Below are 21,300 nucleotides of genomic sequence, written 5' to 3'. Positions count from 1 at the left end.
CTCTAGTTGCCAAAAGCCCCTAGTCATCCTCCTCCTCTTCCTCCTCCTCCTCTTCCTCCTCCTCCACACGTATTGCTGTGCCATATTTATTATTTATTATAAAGAGTTGCCAGTTTGCCTCCAGGGCACTGCCTCGGAGGGTGGCCCCCTCCGGTGCATGTGTGTGTGGGAGGGGGGCGCAAAGTTTCAAATGTGCGTGATTTGCATTTTTGTGAAGCATGTATGAATACAAACTGCATGAAATGTAAAAGCATGTATTTGGAAAAGGGTGTGGGTGTGCTTCTTCCTCTTCTTCTTCTTCTTCTTCTTCTTCTTCTTGAGGAAACCCATTGGGGAGTGTAGACCAACAGTCCTTCTCAGCGCTGTCAGAGTGTGATGAGGCATACGGGGCATTATGCTGTTTGCTTTGCTCACAGCTCATCACATTGTCCTTCTTGTAAACAGAAGCATTTTCCATATTGCAGTTATTTTATCCCTCTCCATTTATAGCATCTCCACTTTCTGCCTTAATCGATGTGCTCTTTAGAAGGTTATTACTTCAATGTCTCAGTGTGATGTGACCATGTTTCAATGGTTCTGTTCTAGTTTGCACAGTGGAGAGGAGGTGTTCCTGCTCCTGTCTTTGTCACAGATGCACAATCATACTGGCTACCAAAAGCAGAGTACAAAGTGACAAAAACATTTGTTGTCAGGCACAAACCTTCAGACTGCGACCACATAAATCCTTTACAAGAGCCGGTTGGATGGACAAAGGGAAGTCCATCTCAGGTTATTGTTGTGCTGTGTGACACATAAGGAAACCAGACAGGAGCCCATTGGCAATGTTTTCCCTCATTATTTGGACTTCTATCCGCTGTGCGTGGGAACAGACTACAGGATTTAGTATGAATTGTGATTTACCGTTGCCGCCCCATTTAAGTGGCAACATAAATGCTCCAACATGCTTTTTGCTGTAAAGAATGGGGCTTTCTTTCTTCTCCATCAGCTCATTGATTCAAGTATGATGGCCCCATCCAACATTTAGCACCATTGTCAGGTGGAGTCCATCTCGTTTCACACAAAGGGAGCAGAGAGCTTTTCAGAGCTGTTAGGTCTCAGTCAGACAGCCATTTCCTCAAGGCCTTGAAAGGACTTTAACACGTTCCCATATTTTCCATTCCGTTCAAAATCTGAAATAGGAGAGCTTTGACGGGTTTCGATTGTTCGAGGGCCAATCTGCGATGCGGAGGAAGGCATAAAGTTTTCAGACGGGCGAACGGATGGACAGAGAGAGAGAGAGACGGCGCACAGAGTTGAAGGGTTGAGAGAGCTCGACAGCATTGTAAGCAGATGGAGCTGCATTGCTTTGGGCTTCTGCTCTGTGTGAGTGTGTTTGTGTTCTGATGTGTGAGAAAGCGCATATGTTACAGCCTGCATGTGAGGAGCTAGGGGAATCTGCATTTCTAGCGATGCATACATCATATACTGTACATGAACATGCAAAATGCAAGAATGTGCAAACGGGTGAGCTCAGCGTGTCGGGCGTCCAAATGAGAAGAGTGTCTAAATGGATGAATGACAAATGAGTGTTGCTGCCACGTCTCTTTAGAGGATGCGTCCTTTTGTTCGAAGCTCATTACGGCGACGCACATTAGACTTTTAAGTGCTGAGAGAGCGCGCTGCTGTTGTGTGCACTTCTGTCTGACTTTGCATATTCAGTCATGTAATGGCTGTAGTCGAAGAATGCTTAGTTTGGTAATGTAGATCATTCATCAGAACTGAAAAGTGCACGGCGTGCTCTTTAGTTACGCTTTATAAAGTAGGGCAACAGGGAAACGGGGGAAAAACAATGGCAAGTGTGATATTTGTGCTGAATGTTGCAACTTTAATTTATACATGAAAACGCATATAATTACTGTTTATTTTGTTTTTGTTTTTTCATATAAACAGAGGGGAAATTAAATGTGAGTCTACACAGTCACATTCATCCTAAAATCCACTTTTTGAACTAGAAGAATAAGTTGCTCTGGGCTTTAATATAATGTGACACATTGTAGTTCAGAGCACAGGAGGAAAACAGCAGCACAAGTAGTTTGTGGGGGAACAGAGAAGTTTGCTCGTATACTCATACTAGCTGCATCTCAAGTTTGACCCAGCCGCTCCTTCCTTGTCCTGAGAACCCAAGTGTGGATTCTTGCCTCCAAACAACAGGGTGCGAGGGCCCTGGTACCATATTCACACGCTTTGGGTCTTTCAGCTACCATACCTGATGTTTGGACACTAGGGCAAAGCCGAACCCATCTCATTATGTGCTTTAACGTCAGTAATAGTCACTCTGCTTGTAGCCAACACCTAAAATATTCTGTTCTTCGGCTCTATAAAGCTGCAGAGTGCAATTCAATGTCAATTTCTCTCCTGAAGTAACACTTGTATCTTATTAGTAACACTTTTATTTTAATGTGATAGGAGATTGTTACATTTCAAATGCTTAGCAAAGGACTGATGTGTCCCTGGATTCCCCATTGATACTGATGCATTATGGGACAGTGGGGAGCAATAGTGCTTTCCACTGATCGCTGCCAAACAGTCAACAGATTGCAGGCAGATTCCTCTCTCTGTGTGTGTGTGTGTATTACTGCACACTCTGCTGTCCTGGTGTGACGGACGGAAGACCGGGCCAAACCTCAGCGGGCACCTGGGAAGATTCCGGCCATGCTTGTAATGATGAGTGAGTGACGCGCGGTGAGGGAGCTGGACAGGAGCCGTCCATCAGCCGCTCCACTAAGCTGCAGGAAAATGGCCTGTTGTGCTGTTTTTCAAGATTGCTATCCAATGAGCTGTCAGATAAGTTCTTAGCCGTATCGCTGTAATTTGCCGATGCCGGTCGGTTGAAAACTTTCACATCTGTCTGCCGCTCATCGCCAGTTTAGGTCCCCAACTGCTTTCACACTGTCAAACTGCAAACACAGAGCGGCAGCAAGACAAATTCGATCCATTAGTGAATGGCAGATTGTCCCGGCTCGTGTGGAATCTGACAGATGCTCAACCGGAGTCGCTGCTGTGAGACTCGGCACCTAATATATAGATTTTACCACCGATCTGCACCAGGAACGAGCTGGCACAGAACCTCTTATCATGAGCCAACATCTCTACAGCTAATACCAGGGAAGATGAGTTTGATGCACCTGAACCCTTTTCCCTTATTCTCTTCAAAATAGAAACATTCATTACTCAACTAAAAGCTGTTGTCAAGCACACACACAATCAATTTCCTCTGATTTGTCCGAATTAAATCTAATTTCTGGCCTCATGAAACATCAACATACGACAGGCACCGCTGATTGCTTTAGCTCAGCGAAGCGCATCATTTAGCAACGCAAATTAGGCCCAGCGGGTGTTTTTGTCTAACTGGCATGTTGACTTCTCAACAGCGCGTGAAAGTGGAGTTCAGACGTCGGTCATTAGGACACAAAGCGGCTTGAAAGATGACTGATGCGTTCATGTCAGGGCTTCTTGATTACAGCTCCAACATGGCGCCCCGGGTCTTGTTCAGGTCGGTCCTGGTCATGCTCGTACCAGCAAAAACATGTCCAGGTGCAATCACCTCCTTTGCAATGTCCCTATTTCACAGTACCGGTACAATTATTGTACAGTTGCCATAGCGACGGGAAATTAGATCACCTCGGTCGGTAGTTATATCTTTTTTATATGTTATTCTATATTTAAGCGAATGCAGAAAAATGCTTATGTTATGTCTGAAACTCTTGAATTTGTTACCGATTAGTAACTGTTGACATAAATATTCATGAACGTCTTCAGAGGCAACATGAAAAATAATTTAGCTTTATGAATTATGTACCTTTGATGATTTTATTTTAATTGACAGAACAGAATCCCGATGAAGTTGTTGCTCTCTGACTCCACTCTGTTTGTCCACATTTGCATTACCGTGTGCCTTCATCTCTTACCTCTGGCACAAATTCATGATGTTCCCGACAGCACAGCTGCAGCAGGTCCGTCTCTCTGTGCTGCTGTGGTCTAAACAGTGTGTGAGCTTGGCCGGGACTCGGCAATCCAGAGTCTGATGCCTTTCTATCCGTCTTCCCTGTCTGAACTTGTGCCCAGCCAATTCCAGTCGATGGTGCTGGCCGTGATGAAAAACCGGGACCGGTACCTCGTTTCTCCCTTGAATCGTCATCTTCCCTCACTCTCACATGTGTGATAGAGAGCAAGAGTGTCAGTCGCTGTATATGCTGGAGGAACCCAGGCTGATCCATCACAGCTAACGACTAGAAGCAGGTCAACAGCAATCATGGAGACAAAATGAGCTGAATCGTCACATCTGTGCCGAAAACTCATAAGACACTGCAAGAAGTGCAAAGTTCTGATCCTTATAATCAGGGCAGGTTTACCAAATCACCACACTGAGCTTGTTACCATGGGTGACAATGTGGCAACAATCATCAGGATGCACAAATTCAAAGACAGAGGCAGAGACGACAGCATGACATCATTAAAGGTCACGTAGCAGAAAGTAACACACTTAACACACTGAACTTGCTCAAGCAGCACATCAACATCACCCAGATTTGGCATCAAGTGGAGCATATGGTTCCACACACAATCATGAAAAAGCAGCTTGATAACCTGAACAGCTCAAGCAGCCAAAGCTGAATGATTTACTTCATGGTGAAATCCATCCATCCTGCTTCAGACTTCTTTAATTCTTCTACAAAGATGTGAATGCCACCAATGGCTTGTTTTATTCTATCAAGGTGACAGCTGAGCCTGAGTCGCTGAAGAGGCGTGAAGGTCACAGGGACCTGTGTGAGGGTGGGAACTAACCATTACACATTCATTCTACACCTCTCTCCTGACGCTTCTCTCCTCCTTGAAGGCGAGATCGGAGATCACAGGTGTCTGAGAGCTCGTTAGAAGCTCATCGACTCAGCAGACGTTGGTCCTCGGTTGCGTGCAGTTGTCGACATCTGAAACGTCTACGGAAGGTCGAGAATATGGGAAGGATCTGATAACAAAGATCACTGAAAAAGGACTAATGTGAACATGAAGAAATGTAAGGTCTGAACTAATGTTCCTGAACTTATATTGACGCAAAAGTAAGAGGTGAAGACTCTTCTTTCACGCGTAATCACTTAAAACACAGAACTGTGTGTTGTGCAAGATGAGCAGGAATAGACTAAATTACCTTTTGGAACCCTTTTGTTTTATTTTAGACGCGGTTTCTCCAAAACACATCATCCACAGGAAAGAAGGTCCAGGTCGATCTGTTTGGGCGTTGGGAGTTGTTGTTTGCTAACCTGCTGTTATTACACCACTACTGCAAAACTTCATCAGTTCATCGCTTGAGCGCCATCGGGTCAGTGAGAGAGCAGACGAGAGCCTAATACGGAATATTTGAGGCCTGGCTGATGCACTGCAGGAGATTTCTATCTTATTTCCATCATCTCCCCCCAGCATTCTGACCTCAGGCACTGACACAGCGCTCAGCTTGGTCTTTCAGCGCTGCTGCCTTTCCTCGAGAAGTAATTTAAGAGAGAGCGGCGTACAAAGTTTAAGCTGATGTAACCTTGGCACACTTCATTAGAGTCTGTGCATGGCGTCGCTGAGCATCCAGGGACACGGCAGCATTTCTCCCCGTTACACGAAAACACAACAGCTGTGGAAGTGATAAGTTAGATGTTGGTCCTGCCCTTTATCTGTCTTTTTGTGTTTCGAAAGCAAGGTTGTGAGGTCAGAATCAGCGTTCCTTCATCAAGCGGCGCCACGTGTTGTGTGTCTGTCTATGCCAAGCTGATCCAGTGGAGGAGGGAAAGGAAGACCTCCCTGAGATAGTAAAGGACAAAAACAGAGCAACATCAGTGAGACGTGGAGCTGTGTTTGATGCTTTGGGCTGGGGCTTAATGGGTCTGTGCTGCTGACACAACAATGTTGTCAATGGTGCAACAGAGTGCTATTTTATGCTGCACTGTTGTGAGCTTGACATCTTTGGTCTCCCAGTGGGGTTTATGTATAAACAGAGGGTAAACTCTGGGCTTTAAAATGCATTATTTGGGAAGTAAAATGAGAAAAGTAAAGCCATAACAAATCATATTACAGGGATTAGGGGATTAGGTAATTACTCAGTGTCCAAAGATGAAAATAATTATGGTGGAAAACAATGCTGTATAATTCCGCCTATCAACGGAGCTTTGGCTTGTTGTTTACTATCCAGTATATGAGCCGGCGCACATGAAGGTTTGTGTGCCGTAGTGAGCACTGAGCAGGATCCATGCCACTTCAGGTGCTGCACTTCCTGCTGGAGTTTAGAGAGACGGTGGCATAATTGCCTCCGGTCTGACAGCCCCGGCGTTACATGGAGCGGGAAGCTGTGGTCTGATTGCTCTGCAACGGGCAGGGGAGTGAACTGCACTGTGCTGGATGGACATAGTGCTCTGGAACGACCCAAAATGGAAACGGAGTGGTTGAGTGATCAGAGCATCATTTGGGTTTTACATCATATCGCCTCCTTAATTTTTCCAATAAAATTAACATTGCCTCCGTTTATGCTCTCATTTCGCCGTCGGCAACGATTATGTTCCTCATAACCATTAGCCCACCAATAAATCCATAGTTTGCCCTCCATGGCTTTGTGGATCCTGTCTAGACAGAACATGACTTTGCCAAATCCACATCACCGTTAACACTTCAGCAGGCGACAGGTTTGTCACGGTTCTTTGTGTTCCTTCAATGCAACACCTCCAAAAATATACAAGACTAGCTGTTATGGCATCGATGTACCAGTTTCTGCTGACAGGAAGATGGATACCTGTCGCTGCTGGATTTCTCCCGGCTGACGGCCGACTTCTCTGGTGATCTCATCCGTGTGTTACTGCTGTCGAGACCTTGGTTCAGTCTGTTCTTCAGGCTTGTTGTTTTGTTCAGCTTTGCTTCAATCATTTTTTCAAAAGATGGTGTTTTGCACAAAGTAAGCTGCTGTCATTAACTTGTGCTTTATACGCTGTAGTCCCAATGTGTCACTTAGTTATTTTGAAGAGGTGTTTCAGTAATCCTTTGAGGTCAACAATCATCTTTACCAGGGTTGAATAGATTGTCAAACACAAAAACAAGACTTTCTGAATAAAGAGTTTTTGCAGCCAGCCAACAGTGGCAGGAGACTGAGTGCAGGCTGAGAGACACGGACCCGGAAAAGTGGATCATGAGTCGCTGTCGCTGCTGCGGTGGCTGTCACATGTTTCTCTACATGTTGTGGATTTAATGGGGTGATGCAAACAAGATTTTTTTGCTTCATGAAAAGCAGATAGTAGGAGCTGCAAAGACGAAAGAGCTGGAAGGAATACTGTCGTTGTCCCAATGTGACCCGGTAAAGGACTGACACCGGGACCTCAGTTAATGTTGATGGATGTCTGCTGTTTCACATACGCCATCATTCAGATCGATAGCACAAGTTGTTTTGCACTGCTGCGGTTCCCCATAACTCAATTTCCACAATGCAGAGATGAGGGCGATGACCTCAGCAGAGAGGATCACCCAAGTGAGGCATTAACAAATCCTACTGCAGGAAAGTCCCGCCTGCTCATCTCTTTGCCTTCTCTTACCTTGCCCATCTAATGGACCTCCACCTGGCTCCCCTCCTCTCCTCATGTAGACTCTGTTGCTCTTTCCGCGCCTGCAACTGCCTCTTAACTTCACCAGCTCTGTCTTCTATGGTTTTGCATCTGGTTAGATGGGAATGGCAGCTAGTATGAGGAGATAGCAGGGCCTTAATAAACCGAGGCTGTAATCTGGTGCCCCGCCCTCCCGGTCCTGAGAGGGCACAGAAACAGATTTAAGCGGCTCACTCCTGACTTCACACTGCAGTGTGTGTGTTACCTGAGGTGAGAGGATCCTCTTAACATCTTCCCACTGGTGCTCACTGATCCGCCGCTCTGCTATAGAGGAGTCAGCAACACCATCGCGGTTCAAGCTTGTACTGTGTCTCCTTATGCCAAAGTACTTGGTGCTATATGCTCTGTATTAAATGCTGCAAACCCCTGAATCAGGATCCAACAAATGTGCCTTTGTCTTCTGAATATTGACATAATTTGGATTTATATCCTTTAACTCACCCAGTGAATGTGTTTTAAAAGCAATCCTTAAATATCCAGAAGGAGGGAAATAAGTGAGACTTTATCTTACATGTCACCATTATTATGAGAGGAATCACTGCAGTACACATAATACACTAATGAAAGAGCCACACACACACACACACACACACCTGTGGGTGGCTGCCGTCTTGTTATGATTGCTTGAAAGTAGAGATAAAGGTGTTGTGAATTTGATGGTGGTAAACTCTGTGATTAGTGGTTAGGATCCTTTCCCCCGTAGATGAAAGTGTCACCACTCCAAAGGGATCAGTGAGTGATTTTGTTATGACCCAGTTTAAGAGGCCATTTTGGCTCCGTTTGACACTTTAGCTCAGTCTTTCACTGTGGTTTATGTGCGACGCCGTGGTCCTATGAGATTATCCTGCGTGTGTGTGTGTGTGTGTGTGTGTGTGTGTGTGTGTGTGTGTGTGTGTGTGTGTGTACTGTGCATCTTTACAAAACAAGTTTAAGTTCATGTTGAAAATGAACACCGTCTTCTCACAACAAGAAGGTCATCGGTTCAAATCCAGCCATGTAAAAATCATAGCATTGGCTTTCACAACCTTTTTTGTAACTTATTCTGAGGTTTTAGAGCTCAAAGTAAAGGATGGAACGTGGCTAGAAGGTGATTTTGAGGGACAATTATGATTTTCTCTTCACCTCACTTGTAAGTCAATCTGCAATCACAAAGGCCTCATGTCCTTGAGCTAAGGTCCAGGATATGACCCTGCACTAATGACACGGAGACTTTGATGTAAATGACTGTTGCCAGCTGTCATCTAGAAGGAATTATCATGGGTAGCAGAGTATTACTCATTTGTTTCAAGTTTGACAGATTCCATCATTTAAATGAAAGAAGGTTAGTAAGAAGGGATCTGGGGATGATGAAATGTAATCATTTACATCATACATCATCTCTCACCGGCAAAAGAACAGACATTCCTTTGATTTCCTTATTCCATTCAGAGGAACACGGGATTGAAGCGAGAGTAGAAACAGCATTGGGCATAATAACCTGTCTGAGAGAGAGAATATCATGTGGGAAAGAGCCTCTTGTCTGTCATAAACTGGTTGTTAGGGAAGCTCAGCAGGGGGTTCAGTGCTCACTCAGTCATTGGTTACAGATTGCATCTTTGGGTTGTGGAGAGAAAGAACAACAATATGATACAATGAAACACAAAATAACGGCAGAAGCGACTGTTTATGTGTGTTCTGACAGAAACCCATTCAGAAAGCCCTCTTCATGACTGCTGGTAGGTTTGGTAAGCAAGCAAAGCAAAGTGTAAGCTGAAGAAGTGTTATTAACCAGTATGAACGCCGCCGAAGTGTTCAGACTCTTTTATTCAGCTGCTTGTTCAATGAAATCCTCATTATTTGCTGTGGCTTTGATAAGCTGCTCAGCGTGTTGTGCCAAGCTGCGATTGTGCCTCGTACAAGTTTGTGACTTGCATTAATGGCCCTGGAATGGACACCAACATAAACCAGCTGGAGGTGAATAGGTATTAGCACATGTAGCACCTTCCCCCCCACCCCACGATCAATGTGACCCACGGACTCAAACGCTTACAACTCAAACAAATGCATGTAAACACAAACTCACGCTGTGCCGGTCATGCTGAAGCGAGCTGCACCGCCAGTGTTTGACTCTCGCCGTTAAGCATCTCATTTGCTCCCGAGCCGTGTTTCTTTCCGTATAAAAATCCAATAGCAACGTTAACCTTTAGCAAACAAGCCCCCTTTTTCCTCTCTTTCTTTCTTTATTGATGCACTCCTGCAATGTAAACAGTGTTACAACAATGTGGAATGTAAGCAGAAAGGCCTGAGTGCTTGTAGTTGCCAACAGGTGAGCAGGAGACTCAACTTCACTCCTGTTCATGTTAACACAACACTCAGCCATCTCAAAGGAGTTATTGACAATAAATGAATAAATGCACATCTGATAACTGAAATTGTTGCGTTGACAGATTGTGTTGGGCTTCCTGTGTGTAACGCAACACATCAGTCGAGTTTCTCTCTCTCTCCGAGTTGCCTGAAATCCTGTTGTGCCGATTCCGATTCCAGATTCCATCCCAAGTTTGATCCGGTACAGGCTCTCCTGATCGGTGTAGATGTAGCACTGTTTCAAAAGCATTGTGGACTTTTCAGTGTGAGCACAGAACCACTCTGTTAACAGAATACACACTCCTCTCCATCACCGGTTCACTGTGATCCCCCGCTCCTCACTGTGTTTCGGTGTGTTCTTCACCTGCGACTTCTGAAACCTAACAGCCTCTGTAAAGGTTTCGCAATAAAAGCCTTTAAAGTGAAGCGACGCGTTGGGAGGTTTTTAATATGAAACGGGGGGGAAGGAGTGTGGAGTTTGCATTAATAACACACGGCAGTAACTGCAACATGGCACACAGGGAGCACGTCCAGTTATTAGATTGTGCTTCTGAAAATATTATAAAACATAAAAGAGATGAAACAGGGGATGTTAGAATGAAAGAGCTGCCAATAAAACACGGCAGGCTAAATACATCTGATAAAGTAACCAAACAAGAGAGTTATGTTACATCAGTACTGGATATTATAAAGTTTGACGCTCGATTCCTCTTAGTCATTGCTGCACAGGTTGCTGATGGTCTTTTCCATGTATTGTGATGGAACACTTTGCTCTCACACAGTTATTAGTGTTTGATAGATCATAGCGCCGCAGCTTCAAAGCACAATCTCCTCCTCCTCCTCCTCCTCTGGCATTGAAGGATGCTGACTCTTCATAGTTCTCTGCCTTTTACTCCTCTTAGCTCAGGTCCACTTGGAAACAACAACAGCAACAACAACAACGGGAAGGCATTTGTTATCCTGCTGTAGTCTGATCAGATGTGTGTGACGCAGAGAGATGGGCGGGTGAGACAAGTGGACGTTCCGCTGTTATTGCTGGGGAGAGCGATTAAATGCCGTCTCCCTTCAGAGGTTTGAGAGTTTCCACTTCCTCTAGCGGGCGGAAAGTGATCGATGGCTCCTATTAAAGTGTGGGGGGGGCCGATTAAAAAAGAGAAGAGGAGAGACCATCCCTCTCAGCAACAATCACCTTGTCTCTCAAGGCGTGCACGTGACACATATACACTAATTTAGATTGAGAGAGAGAGAGCGTCCTCACTTTTGCGACAAAACTTCGCTCGGCCTTTGCAGTCACGTGCCGCTGTGATTGGTTGCAAGTGGCGAGATGTATCGTGTCGCCAGGCCTCAAGCGTGGCGTCGACATGGGGGCGCCATGTGATGTAGAGGACACACTTCACCGCTCTGTCCTGCTTCCTTTGCACCCATTTAATTGGATCTTATTGTGTGGTCCGCAGCGTGCCGGTGGTGCAGGCTGATTGATTTGGTTGAGGACTTCACTCAGCTTTACAATTAAATCCTCTTTGTGTCTCGTTTGGTTTCATTTTTCTCTGAGCCTTTGTGCTTTCTGCCCGAGGCGCTCTCTCTCTCTCTCTCTCGCTCTCTCTCCCTCTCTCTCCCTCTCTCTCCCTCTCTCTCTGACTCATCAGTTGCACGTCTTCGTCTATTAAGCCTGATTCTATCAATGTAATTTTTTTTTTTTCCTTTGACAATGGGCCCAAATTGAGAATCCATTAGACACACTTATACTTTTAGAGTGACACAGCCTTCAAGTTTGTATCAAGGGTATTTATCACATGTATAGTTCACACAGGGTTCACAATACAATTCAATGGAACATGCAATCATGTTCATGATCATTAACAGAAGCGAGTTATCGATGCTATGCTGGTAAAGTGCAGAGAAGAATCTATAGTATGACTCATTTTGATTGTGTCTGTGTGTGTGTGTGTGTGTGTGTGTGTGTGTGTGTGTGTGTGTGTGTGTGTGTACGTGGCGTGACAATAACTGATGCAAGGATTACATTTGGACAAACTCTTGCACCTAATCCAATTTTTGCTGGCATGTGCAGCTTTCACGCGGATAATGTTTAGGAAAAAGCACGAGTGTCGCAAAACCAATTTTCAGATTTCAACATCCTGGCTTTTTGCACTCACTAAAGGTTCTTCTCTCTCTCTCTCCCTGTGCTCTCACCGGGTCTCCCCTCCTGTGATCCCGCCTGTCCTCCGGGCTCCACCGCCACCCTCTCCCCCCCCCGGCTTTGTTCTACTCCACGTCTTAGGTAAGTGCTCAGTTTTCCAGTATTACTCACGCTCTGCCTCCCCTGGTTGTCTGTCTCGCTCCCCGCCTTCCTTGGTTAGAGGTTGAGCAGAGATTTAGGACGGTGCTGGACCCAATTAGACAGGACTGGATGTTTGTGGGGGTTTTTTTGTGCCTAAAAGCAATCCACGACCTTACTCATTCAGTGAAACAGGCTTTGGAGAGCGAGCCAGGCGATGCGTTCTGTGTTTTCAGGCCTATTTCATCTGGCCAGTGATGCAGCCAGGAAATAAATGAGCTTTTACAGGTTTCAGCACGGATTTTAATGATGCATAAAATAAATACGATTAAATCTGCAGGTACTATAGAGCAGAATCATTTCAGCCCTGTGCAGGAGCCACAGGAGAAACGGAGAAATGTCGGGAACACCGCAATCCCGCCATGACCTCACTGCCAAGTCGGCTTCTGCATTTTATGAGGTCATCTGCATTTATAAAATGTAGCTGCTGCAAACAATACACCTTTATGAGGTGTGTGTGTGTGTGTGTGTGTGTGTGTGTGTGTGTGTGTGTGACAGCATATGTCGGAAGAGAATTGATTTAGATGTCGTTGGAAAATCCTCAGCCATATGTTTGGTCCTATAAATTAAACTTCCTTTCTTTCTTCGTCCTCAATGCTGCATCTTTCTCCTTTATCGACAAAAGAAACAACCTTCCTCTTAAGATTTATTTCATAAAGGGTCACTTAATAACTGCACAAAAGGCGTATGTTTGTGTAGCAGCGTGTCGCCGTGGTCTCTTGCGTAACACTCATGTTAGAGACGACGGTGACAAAATCAGACATGAAGTGTGTTTTCCAATTACGTGGCTCGCACAGAGGCAGCAGCCGGACCGGAGTGATGGCAGGAATGTCGATTTGTGCTTCTTCACTGGGGACAGTTAGAGCTGCATCGCTCAGTAAACAATCTCTCAAAATGGGATTCACTGTAGAGCCTGTGTATCCTGCTACAACACACACACACACACACACACACACACACACACACACACACACACACACATACATAGGATAGGATAGAACGTTTATTGATCTCACAGATGAGAAATTCAGTACATACACACACACACACACACACACACACACACACCTATCCTAATGGCACATGTTGTTGTAGAATGTCAAATATGGGCCCTTCCTGTGTGTGTGTACCTACAGACAGTGCAGTGTGTCTGAACACTGCTCCCCCTGGTGGTGTAGATTAGACACATCATGGTGGGATATTGTCATAGGATGCAGTGTTCAGTCACATTCATTGATTCTGTTTACTCTTCCTCTATGGGTGCAACATTACCTCTCAGTCCCAGCCTGCACAGGATGCAGCTCAGTAACTTACTGTCACTTTCCCCTCCTCGTGTTCACACACCTCATCGGCCGCGTCTCCACCTGCACCGACCCCTGGACCGGGATGTCACGGTGGGACACAGACTGACTGAACTGCACTTGGATGCCTGTAATGGTTCCCTTCTGACCGATGGAGATCTCACACGGTGTGGGATGGAGCTGGACAGCGGTGCCGCCCCCTTGCTCTACCGCAGTACTCCACTAGATGGTAGAGCATAGTCAGGAGTGGAGCACCAGCTGCTGGAGAAAGGGAGAGAGCTGATGTGTGTGAAGGAGAGTGTGTATCTTTGCTCTTAAACGTCTCAGACTTTCATCAGATTAACCAACTGCTTAAACACTTCGTCACTTTGCCCAATCCTCTCATGTGGTCCCTCTAAGGACAGGAATGTTTTTCAGAGTCAGCTATAGTGCAAATGTGTTTTTGTCGGGATGGTAACAGTTTTGTGTGTGTTCTGTGTGTGCATGTGGGTGCACCTAGCTGTCAGTGCAGATATCAACCCATTAACACCTGTCAGCTGTCCCTGTGCCCCCGCCTGTGCAAGCTGACATCGGCCATTCTCAAACTTCAGCCCCCAAACTGGCGATGACAGTGATTGGCAGGGATGAGGGACATGAAGAATGTGGCTCAAACCACAACAACCCCATAATAATCTTAACTGAATCAAATGGTCCAAAATCATAGTTCATATTGTAATTTTAAACAATCCCGGAGTGTTACAGGGTCGGGCAGATCAAATCAGCGCCCTTTTATTTATTCATGACTGACACAGTTCTGTCAATTGTTCACTGGTAGCCTGCAGCTCGAACTGAATCAGTTTGGGGACTTTAATTCAGCCCCAACACGCTTACACACACATGCAGGTGTCATCAGAGCAGGTAGAGGGGAGACGGCGGTAGTGGAAGTAATTACATTCATTCGTCAGCATGCTGAGGTGCTTTGCAGGATGCTGTTTGTATTCTGAAATGGGTTCAAGCCCTTTAGTTCTCCTTAAGAGCTCAACTGCTGTTGACATCTTTTTTTATGTGGAGGATGCTTTAAATAACCTGCCTGTGTGTAGTTTATCTGCTAATAACAAAGCCTGCGTGTCCTGCTTTGATTAAGACCTGAGAAAATAACAAGTCTGGCAGCGTCTTAGATACGCTTCTGGAAAAAGTTTCTTTGAGTTTTGGCACTCAGAAATAAACTCTTTCAAAGCGATGCTGCATGCTTTCCAGGCAAAAAGTCTGTTTTTAATCTTTAATAATTCAGAAAAACACTGAACTGAGATCAAATGTTCACAGTGAGTCACACGTTACACCCAGCGATTGACTGTTCAGTCTATTTACACTCATAGAACCTGAATGAAATATGGAATAGCTAGCTAAATATATCAGACAGGGTTTACAAACATTGGTACCAGTGAATCATCAGTGTAACTTCCGTAGCATCATATTTAGCATTAGAAGTTTGTTGTCAGTAAATTGGTGTAGCAAAGAGTAGATGGGAGTGAACTGGGGCTTGTCCTACTGTAGAGATACAGAGTTACACCTGCACTGTTCATATTGCGATTGCAGCCATTGAACGATCACAACAACAGCATCTGTACATTTCATATCTTCTTCATTTTGTGCAGCCGGAGCTAGATAACAGTTTTCTGGTGTTCCTTTCAAGTAAAGTAAGTGAATGTGGAGAAGGTCTCCCTACTGTGCGTCTCAGTTGATCCTGTGGGAGGTGCTGTGGGAGTGTGGGGTGGCGGGGGGTCATGGTGGCTGCGGGCCATGGAGCCACACGGCTGAAGGAACATGCATGTGGGCGTTGATACTTGTGACCCCGAGCCTAACCAGCAGCTAGCAGGTGGGTGTTCAATTATATATATTAGTAATGATGTGAAATCTAATAGGAGCGATAGTGGCATATAAAGTTGCATTTTTCAAAACTGTAAACACAGAAAGAACAATGTCAAACTGACGCTTAAACTTTGACATTGTTCTTTCTGTGCTAATACTTGTAATTTTCTTACATTTCAAAAGTCCGACTGAGTTTTCATTCCAACATGCAGGGAACCACTGTGTAGCATTGCCTCTGTGTGTGTGTGTGTGTGTGTGTGTGTGGTTGTGTGTGTGCGCGCGCGCGCGCGCGTGTGTGTGTGTGTGTGTGTGTGTGTGTGTGTGTGTGTGTGTGTGTGTGTGTGTGTGTGTGTGTGTGTGTGTGTGTGTGTGTGTGTGTGTGTGTGTGCTGTATGACATCTCAACAATACAAGCACAACAGTAAACGGGATGAGAACATCATTTAGATGTAGCACATATTACGGCAATTGAAAAACTAAAGGGTTTTTCAACTATGGTTAAGTGACAATAACGGGCAGATTGATTGATTTGGAGTGGACTGTGAAACCAATTAGTGTAGCTTAAAAAGCACTGATTTGTAGTAACAAGAACATAGAAGGCTCATTGAATATAATACTGGTGAGGTTTATTTAATGGTGGCAGATGGTTCTTAGCCAGGATGGAATGATGTGTGAAGTGTGCAGGTAAGGTTAAGTTTTAGTTGCATTCATTCAGAAGTGTACAAAGGCCCATTTTCTTTGTGCATTTATGTTAGCACAGCTGTCGTGTTGTGTCTTCTTTGGGGTACTTGAGTATCTAAGGCTTCAGCGTTTATGGGTTTGATTAGGACACTGAAGGAGCTTTCTGCAGGACGCTATCAGTCTATTGTTGAATTGAGAAAGGAAGGCCGTGCGAGGATTCACAGAGAAACTGAAGATATCGGAGAAAAGTGTGCACAACTCCTTTCACAGAACAACACAAACTTGTTCTCACCCAGGAGGTGCGTAACTGTTCAAGAGGATGAAAACAACGGAGTCTCGAGGTTGAGGAACAGACGCCTCACAGAGGCTCGGTTGGCAGCTTTATTAAATGGGACCCGCAGAACTCCAGCCTCATTTTCAACAGTGAAGAGGCAAATCTAGATGTTTCCAGAGTTTCAAAGAAAGAGACACATGAAAGGAAATGATTCAAATGGGCAAAATAACACAGAGATGAGACGGGAATAGTTTAATTGACGTTGGTGATCGTTGGTTGGCAGCCTCGTTTAAAATATGCACTCCAATTACAAGAACAGTAGCTTCAGATGCTTTGAGCGGTTACAGTTCAAGTCCCAGGTACATGTCTGAGCTTGCTGCGCGCACCCAGAACATCTGCGATCACATCAGCAGCAACCAGTCGGGGTCCAAGCAAAGATTAAAGAATGAAATGTTCTCTGTCTGCTCCTGCAGTGGACAAAATCGATGAAAGCCTTCATGCGTTGCACATTTCATGAAAAAGCACGCCTTCGTTATTTTCTCAAGTGTTGTGATGACCTTAGGGAAACATGTGCCTCTGTGTGTGTGTGTCTCTCTCTCTCTCTCTCTCTCTCTCTCTCTCTCTCTCTCTCTCTCTCTCTCTCTCACTCTCTCTCTCACTCTCTCTCTCACTCTCTCTCTCACTCTCTCTGCCCCTGTCTCTGCGTGTGTGTGTGACAAGACCAGAGTCATTTGCAAGCCTTGGTGTGTTTCTGTTTCTGTGTGTGTGTGTGTGTGTTTATGTATAAGCACACCCAGAGAAAATGCAAGGCCTTGTTATATGAATGAGCTGACTGAATGATGAATGGGACTTTTAGAAAAAGAAAACACACAATAATTGAAGCATCAAGTCGCACTTTGTATAAAACAATTCAGTTATGTGAAGCATCCAGTATTTTCATTCAGCCTGTTGTATACATATCTTTTATTGTGAGCACATTAGCACAAAAAACATCTGTGCATTTACATGATATTTAGTTTCCACTCGAACACATACCCTGTAGCTTGATACTGGCATGGGCAGAATAACCGGGTCACATACAGAGTAACCGATGCACTTACCCGTCTGAAGATGTACAAATCTTTAAATCAAGGAAATAGGCCTTACTGCTTTAGCCTGCTTACACATTGCTGGCCGGCGCAAACTCACAACCATCGAGTGAAGAGCTATATTTAAGATAAGTTGAAGTGACAAACGATGGGGGAGAAGCTCCTAATCAGCCTGGAGTAGTGGCCCAGATCACGGCGATTGCATGGTTTAACCAGCAATCAGACGGTGGCTTGTCAACTGGCTTATAGTCCATGATTGTAATTGAAATGTTACATCAGCACCATCAGAAGCCAGGTCGAATAAATGTTTTCTCATCCCGCTGTCCTCAACTTGGCTGGGAAACGCCCGCCCACTGAGAACAGAACTGACTCGGTCTGAATGTTAAAATGTTCTGGGAGTTCAGTCCTGAGGTGATTAAAGAACAAAGTTTTTGTCGGCAGTGAATTCCTAGCAGCAGGAGGTCTGTGTGTTCTTTACCCAAAGTGCTGTGTGCTTTCATCCCTCTCAAGGTCACACCATTAGTCTCCCAGACAGAGACGTTGGTCCTATTATGTTCTTTAGTGTCCATGGACAAAGTGCACTTTTTGTTTAATCAGTAACTGCACAACAGCCTTTTTAAACCTTTTAAACTCATCCACTGTGACTGAATCCGCTGTGTTGTGATTTCCAGCCAGGCCTTTTATTTCTATGAAAGGGGATTTCAGTAAAGTTTTGCAATTTTAGAGGCAACCTCTTTCACCTATCCCAGGTGGAACCTTGGTCACATTAGCTTTGTGCTAAAGGGTAATGAGTCGGTAATGAGTTTTCGGCCTGTCTGTCGCTCCTTTATCGTCTTCCGTCTCTGCCTTTGGTAGGAACCTGCACTGTGTGATGAAGTGGTGTCACACTCAGATCTCATTGTCATAGGAAATCCATTTTCCCTGCAAGTGGAATTTCAGCATAAGTGATTTGCTGGTATGATAGACTGTGGAAAATGATTAAATCGCTGTAATTGGATTAATCATTCAAATAATTCACACTTTGTCTGCACTCTGTCTGATGATATATCCTCCTGTCTCCTTCATTCCCCTGATCTGGCACTGCCAAAATCCCCACTGCTGATTTTGAAAGGGACAGCGGTGTCCAGTTGTGTGTCTACTTAGGCATCATGTGTTTTATGGGAGCGGATTCACCTCAAACTCCACACAGGGGTCTCTACAGGAAGTTTCCCTGTTTGGTTCAGGAGGATAGAACTCTGGCAAGAGGGTAAAGACACAAGGCGCAGTGGATGTTGACAAAGTGTCTTTACTCTCACCATGCAGAAAAGGGGCACCAAAACATGTGCATAGCCGCTCTCTCGCTCTCTCTCTCTCTCTCTCTCTCTCTCTCTGAATGCATAAAATCTCTTTGTTTGTTAACACACCCACCACAAAACAAGTGCAGAAATCATGTAAATCGTACTCAAACTGTCCACTATGTGCCCGTGCTTAGGAGCCGTAATATGCAAATACCATGATTCTGAATACTTGCGGAAGTTTTTGCACATTATAAAATGTGTGCTGGAGAAATTCAATGCTCACCAACCATTTCCTCCCCGAGCACACATGGTTTAGTCCCAGTTTAACCCCATCAGGTCTTAAATGAAGTGGTACATGTTGCGATACAGCTGTTAAATACACACTCCCGTGGTGACCAAATATTAGGTTTACCCCGTCTATGATATTTTCTCTTTGTTTCACGCCTCTGCTTTATTCTGCAATAACTCTATCTCCCTTCTTCTCTTTCTTCATCCATGCGTCGGTGCAGGGGGCTCTGTTAGAAGGCTGTGCCACTCCGCTCTCTCCCTCTTTCTAGTAGATTAAGTGAGCCGCAGGGGACAGGAATGAATGAGGGAGGAGGAAAGAAGGAGCACAAATGCGTCTCATACTCCAGCTATAACGGCCTGGTCTCCAGAGGGGTATGAGTTGGCGTTTGAACTAAACGCTATGATTAGATTGGTCCTGCGTTCCAACTGCAGCCCTGCGCACCCGCATCCCTAAGGCTTTGTCCGCTTTCCACTTCCACGAAAAAGCATTGCTGCCCCGCCAATAGGAGCCATAGTACAAATTTAGAGAGGCTGTTTTGTAAAGTGTAGCCTGTAGAGGAACCCTGCAGAGAGGGCGACTGTTGAGGCTGATGGGAAGCAGAGGAATAGCAGCCATCATCCTGGCCCTGCGGCACTGCATATTGACTCAGTCGACACTGGCAACATCATTAAGAGATGATGGCGCTCGATGTTGAGATGAGGTGCTACTGGCTGTGAGGGGAGTTCACCTATTTTGGGTGGTGAGGGAGCATATTTGTACATTTCAACCTGGCGCAGATTGGAAAGTGTAAGTATGTATTTGCTACAGATATTCAAAGTCTCCCATGACTTCCATGAATCTCCTTTAGATGAACATAAATTCCCAGGAAGCAAGGAAAATCTTCCTGGAAAGAACACGGTGCAGTGAAGATGGACACAAGAAACTGCACAGAATATACAAACAGTCCTCGCTGAGTCGCTTTGGACTTATATGATCCCATGACATCAGCGTTTCTTGAGATATAGAAGGAAATTTGTGTAGAGTATTCACCTTACAAATTACGGACATGACAGAGTTGTGTGGTGATCATGATTACAGTTATAATCAATCACCAGGTCCCTTGGAAATACCAGTCCCCTGTGAATATGTCTTTGGTGGATAATAAACAGCCCTAAAAATCAACCTTTATTTATCTATTTAATTGAATCATAGGCGTCTGTTCCACAACAGGCCAATGCTTCCCCTACCAAACCTTTGCCTCTTTGTGTGTGCGTCTCTTGATATACAGTGTGTTTGTAGTAAAAAGCTAATATATAAAAATATCCCTCCCTCCATAAATTTCCTTTCCCTCCAGGGTGGCTGGGTGTGACTGTGGACAGGGGAACAGCGGGGAGATCCAGTGATGAAGAGCAAACATGACACATATTTATCCACAGGATGTAATTCCCAAGCTGTCATATGAGTTGTTATTGGTGTTTTCAGTCTTCTTGGTACATTGCACCCAAGGCGAAATTCCAGTGTAAATCACAGTGGGAGTGCGCTGTGGTGCCACATCCTGGGGCGTATTCATACTGGTTATATGTGGGCAATAGTTGCTTATTTGTCCTGCCTCTCCTGAGGGGACGGGATGTGTGCAATAGTGTCTTCAGCACTTCAGGCTGTAAGAAAGTATCTTTTAAAAAAAGACACTTTTACATTTTTGTTGGTTGACTTTGTCTTGCTTGGAGAAATGAGCAGTAAATCTGATATAACTGGTAATCCATTTGTGTTTTTGTGTCCTCCAGCTATTTGTATTGGTTGCCATTTCACAAATACTGTAGACTCACTGCGCACTTTTTAATTGGTTCCACTGGTTTTCCCACTAAGTTGTGAAAGTAGGATTAGCTGCTGCACAAACAACTCTTCTAATCACAAAGAGCCCATCAACTCCTCATTGAGATTCAACACAAATGTTCTTGTCTCTGAATTTAACCTCTGGACTTGTGTAATGGATAATCCCAGATAAACAACGTCTAATCCAAAAATACATCATGTGAAATACAACCTACCAACAAGCAAGCGATTTGCAAGGATAAAATATATGCTGATGATGTCTAATGCGCCGTACGTGCTCACACTCCCCCTCCTCTTAATCACTGATTCCTTTTCTCTGTATGCTTTGGATTTCCTTGGAAAACCAAATTCCATGAAGCAGTAACCAATAATAAACTAGCCAACATTAT

The 21,300-nt window shown here is 44.8% G+C and overlaps 2 protein-coding genes across 2 annotated transcripts in view; both read left to right on the top strand.

Moving 5' to 3' along the window:
• The window catches only part of asic2 (acid-sensing (proton-gated) ion channel 2), a 211,265-nt gene that overhangs the window by 65,764 nt on the left and 124,201 nt on the right, over positions 1–21,300 (top strand). The gene's annotated exons all lie outside the window — the stretch shown is intronic.
• Positions 13,530–21,300, top strand: part of rpl3 (ribosomal protein L3) — a 169,499-nt gene continuing 161,728 nt past the window's right edge. The window contains exon 1 of the mRNA XM_076142842.1: positions 13,530–13,535. Within this exon, the coding sequence (XP_075998957.1) occupies positions 13,533–13,535 (3 nt within the window). The 5' untranslated portion in view covers positions 13,530–13,532. The remainder of the gene's footprint in view (positions 13,536–21,300) is intronic.

This window comes from Genypterus blacodes, unplaced genomic scaffold, assembly GCF_046128005.1.
Source record: "Genypterus blacodes isolate CSIRO-AG114 ecotype Tasmania unplaced genomic scaffold, CSIRO-AGI_Gbla_v1 ptg000022l_1, whole genome shotgun sequence".
NCBI classification, from domain to species: Eukaryota; Metazoa; Chordata; class Actinopteri; order Ophidiiformes; family Ophidiidae; genus Genypterus; species Genypterus blacodes.
The sequence above is the reverse complement of the archived record's forward strand: the minus strand, read 5'-3'. Positions and strand labels throughout refer to the sequence as shown.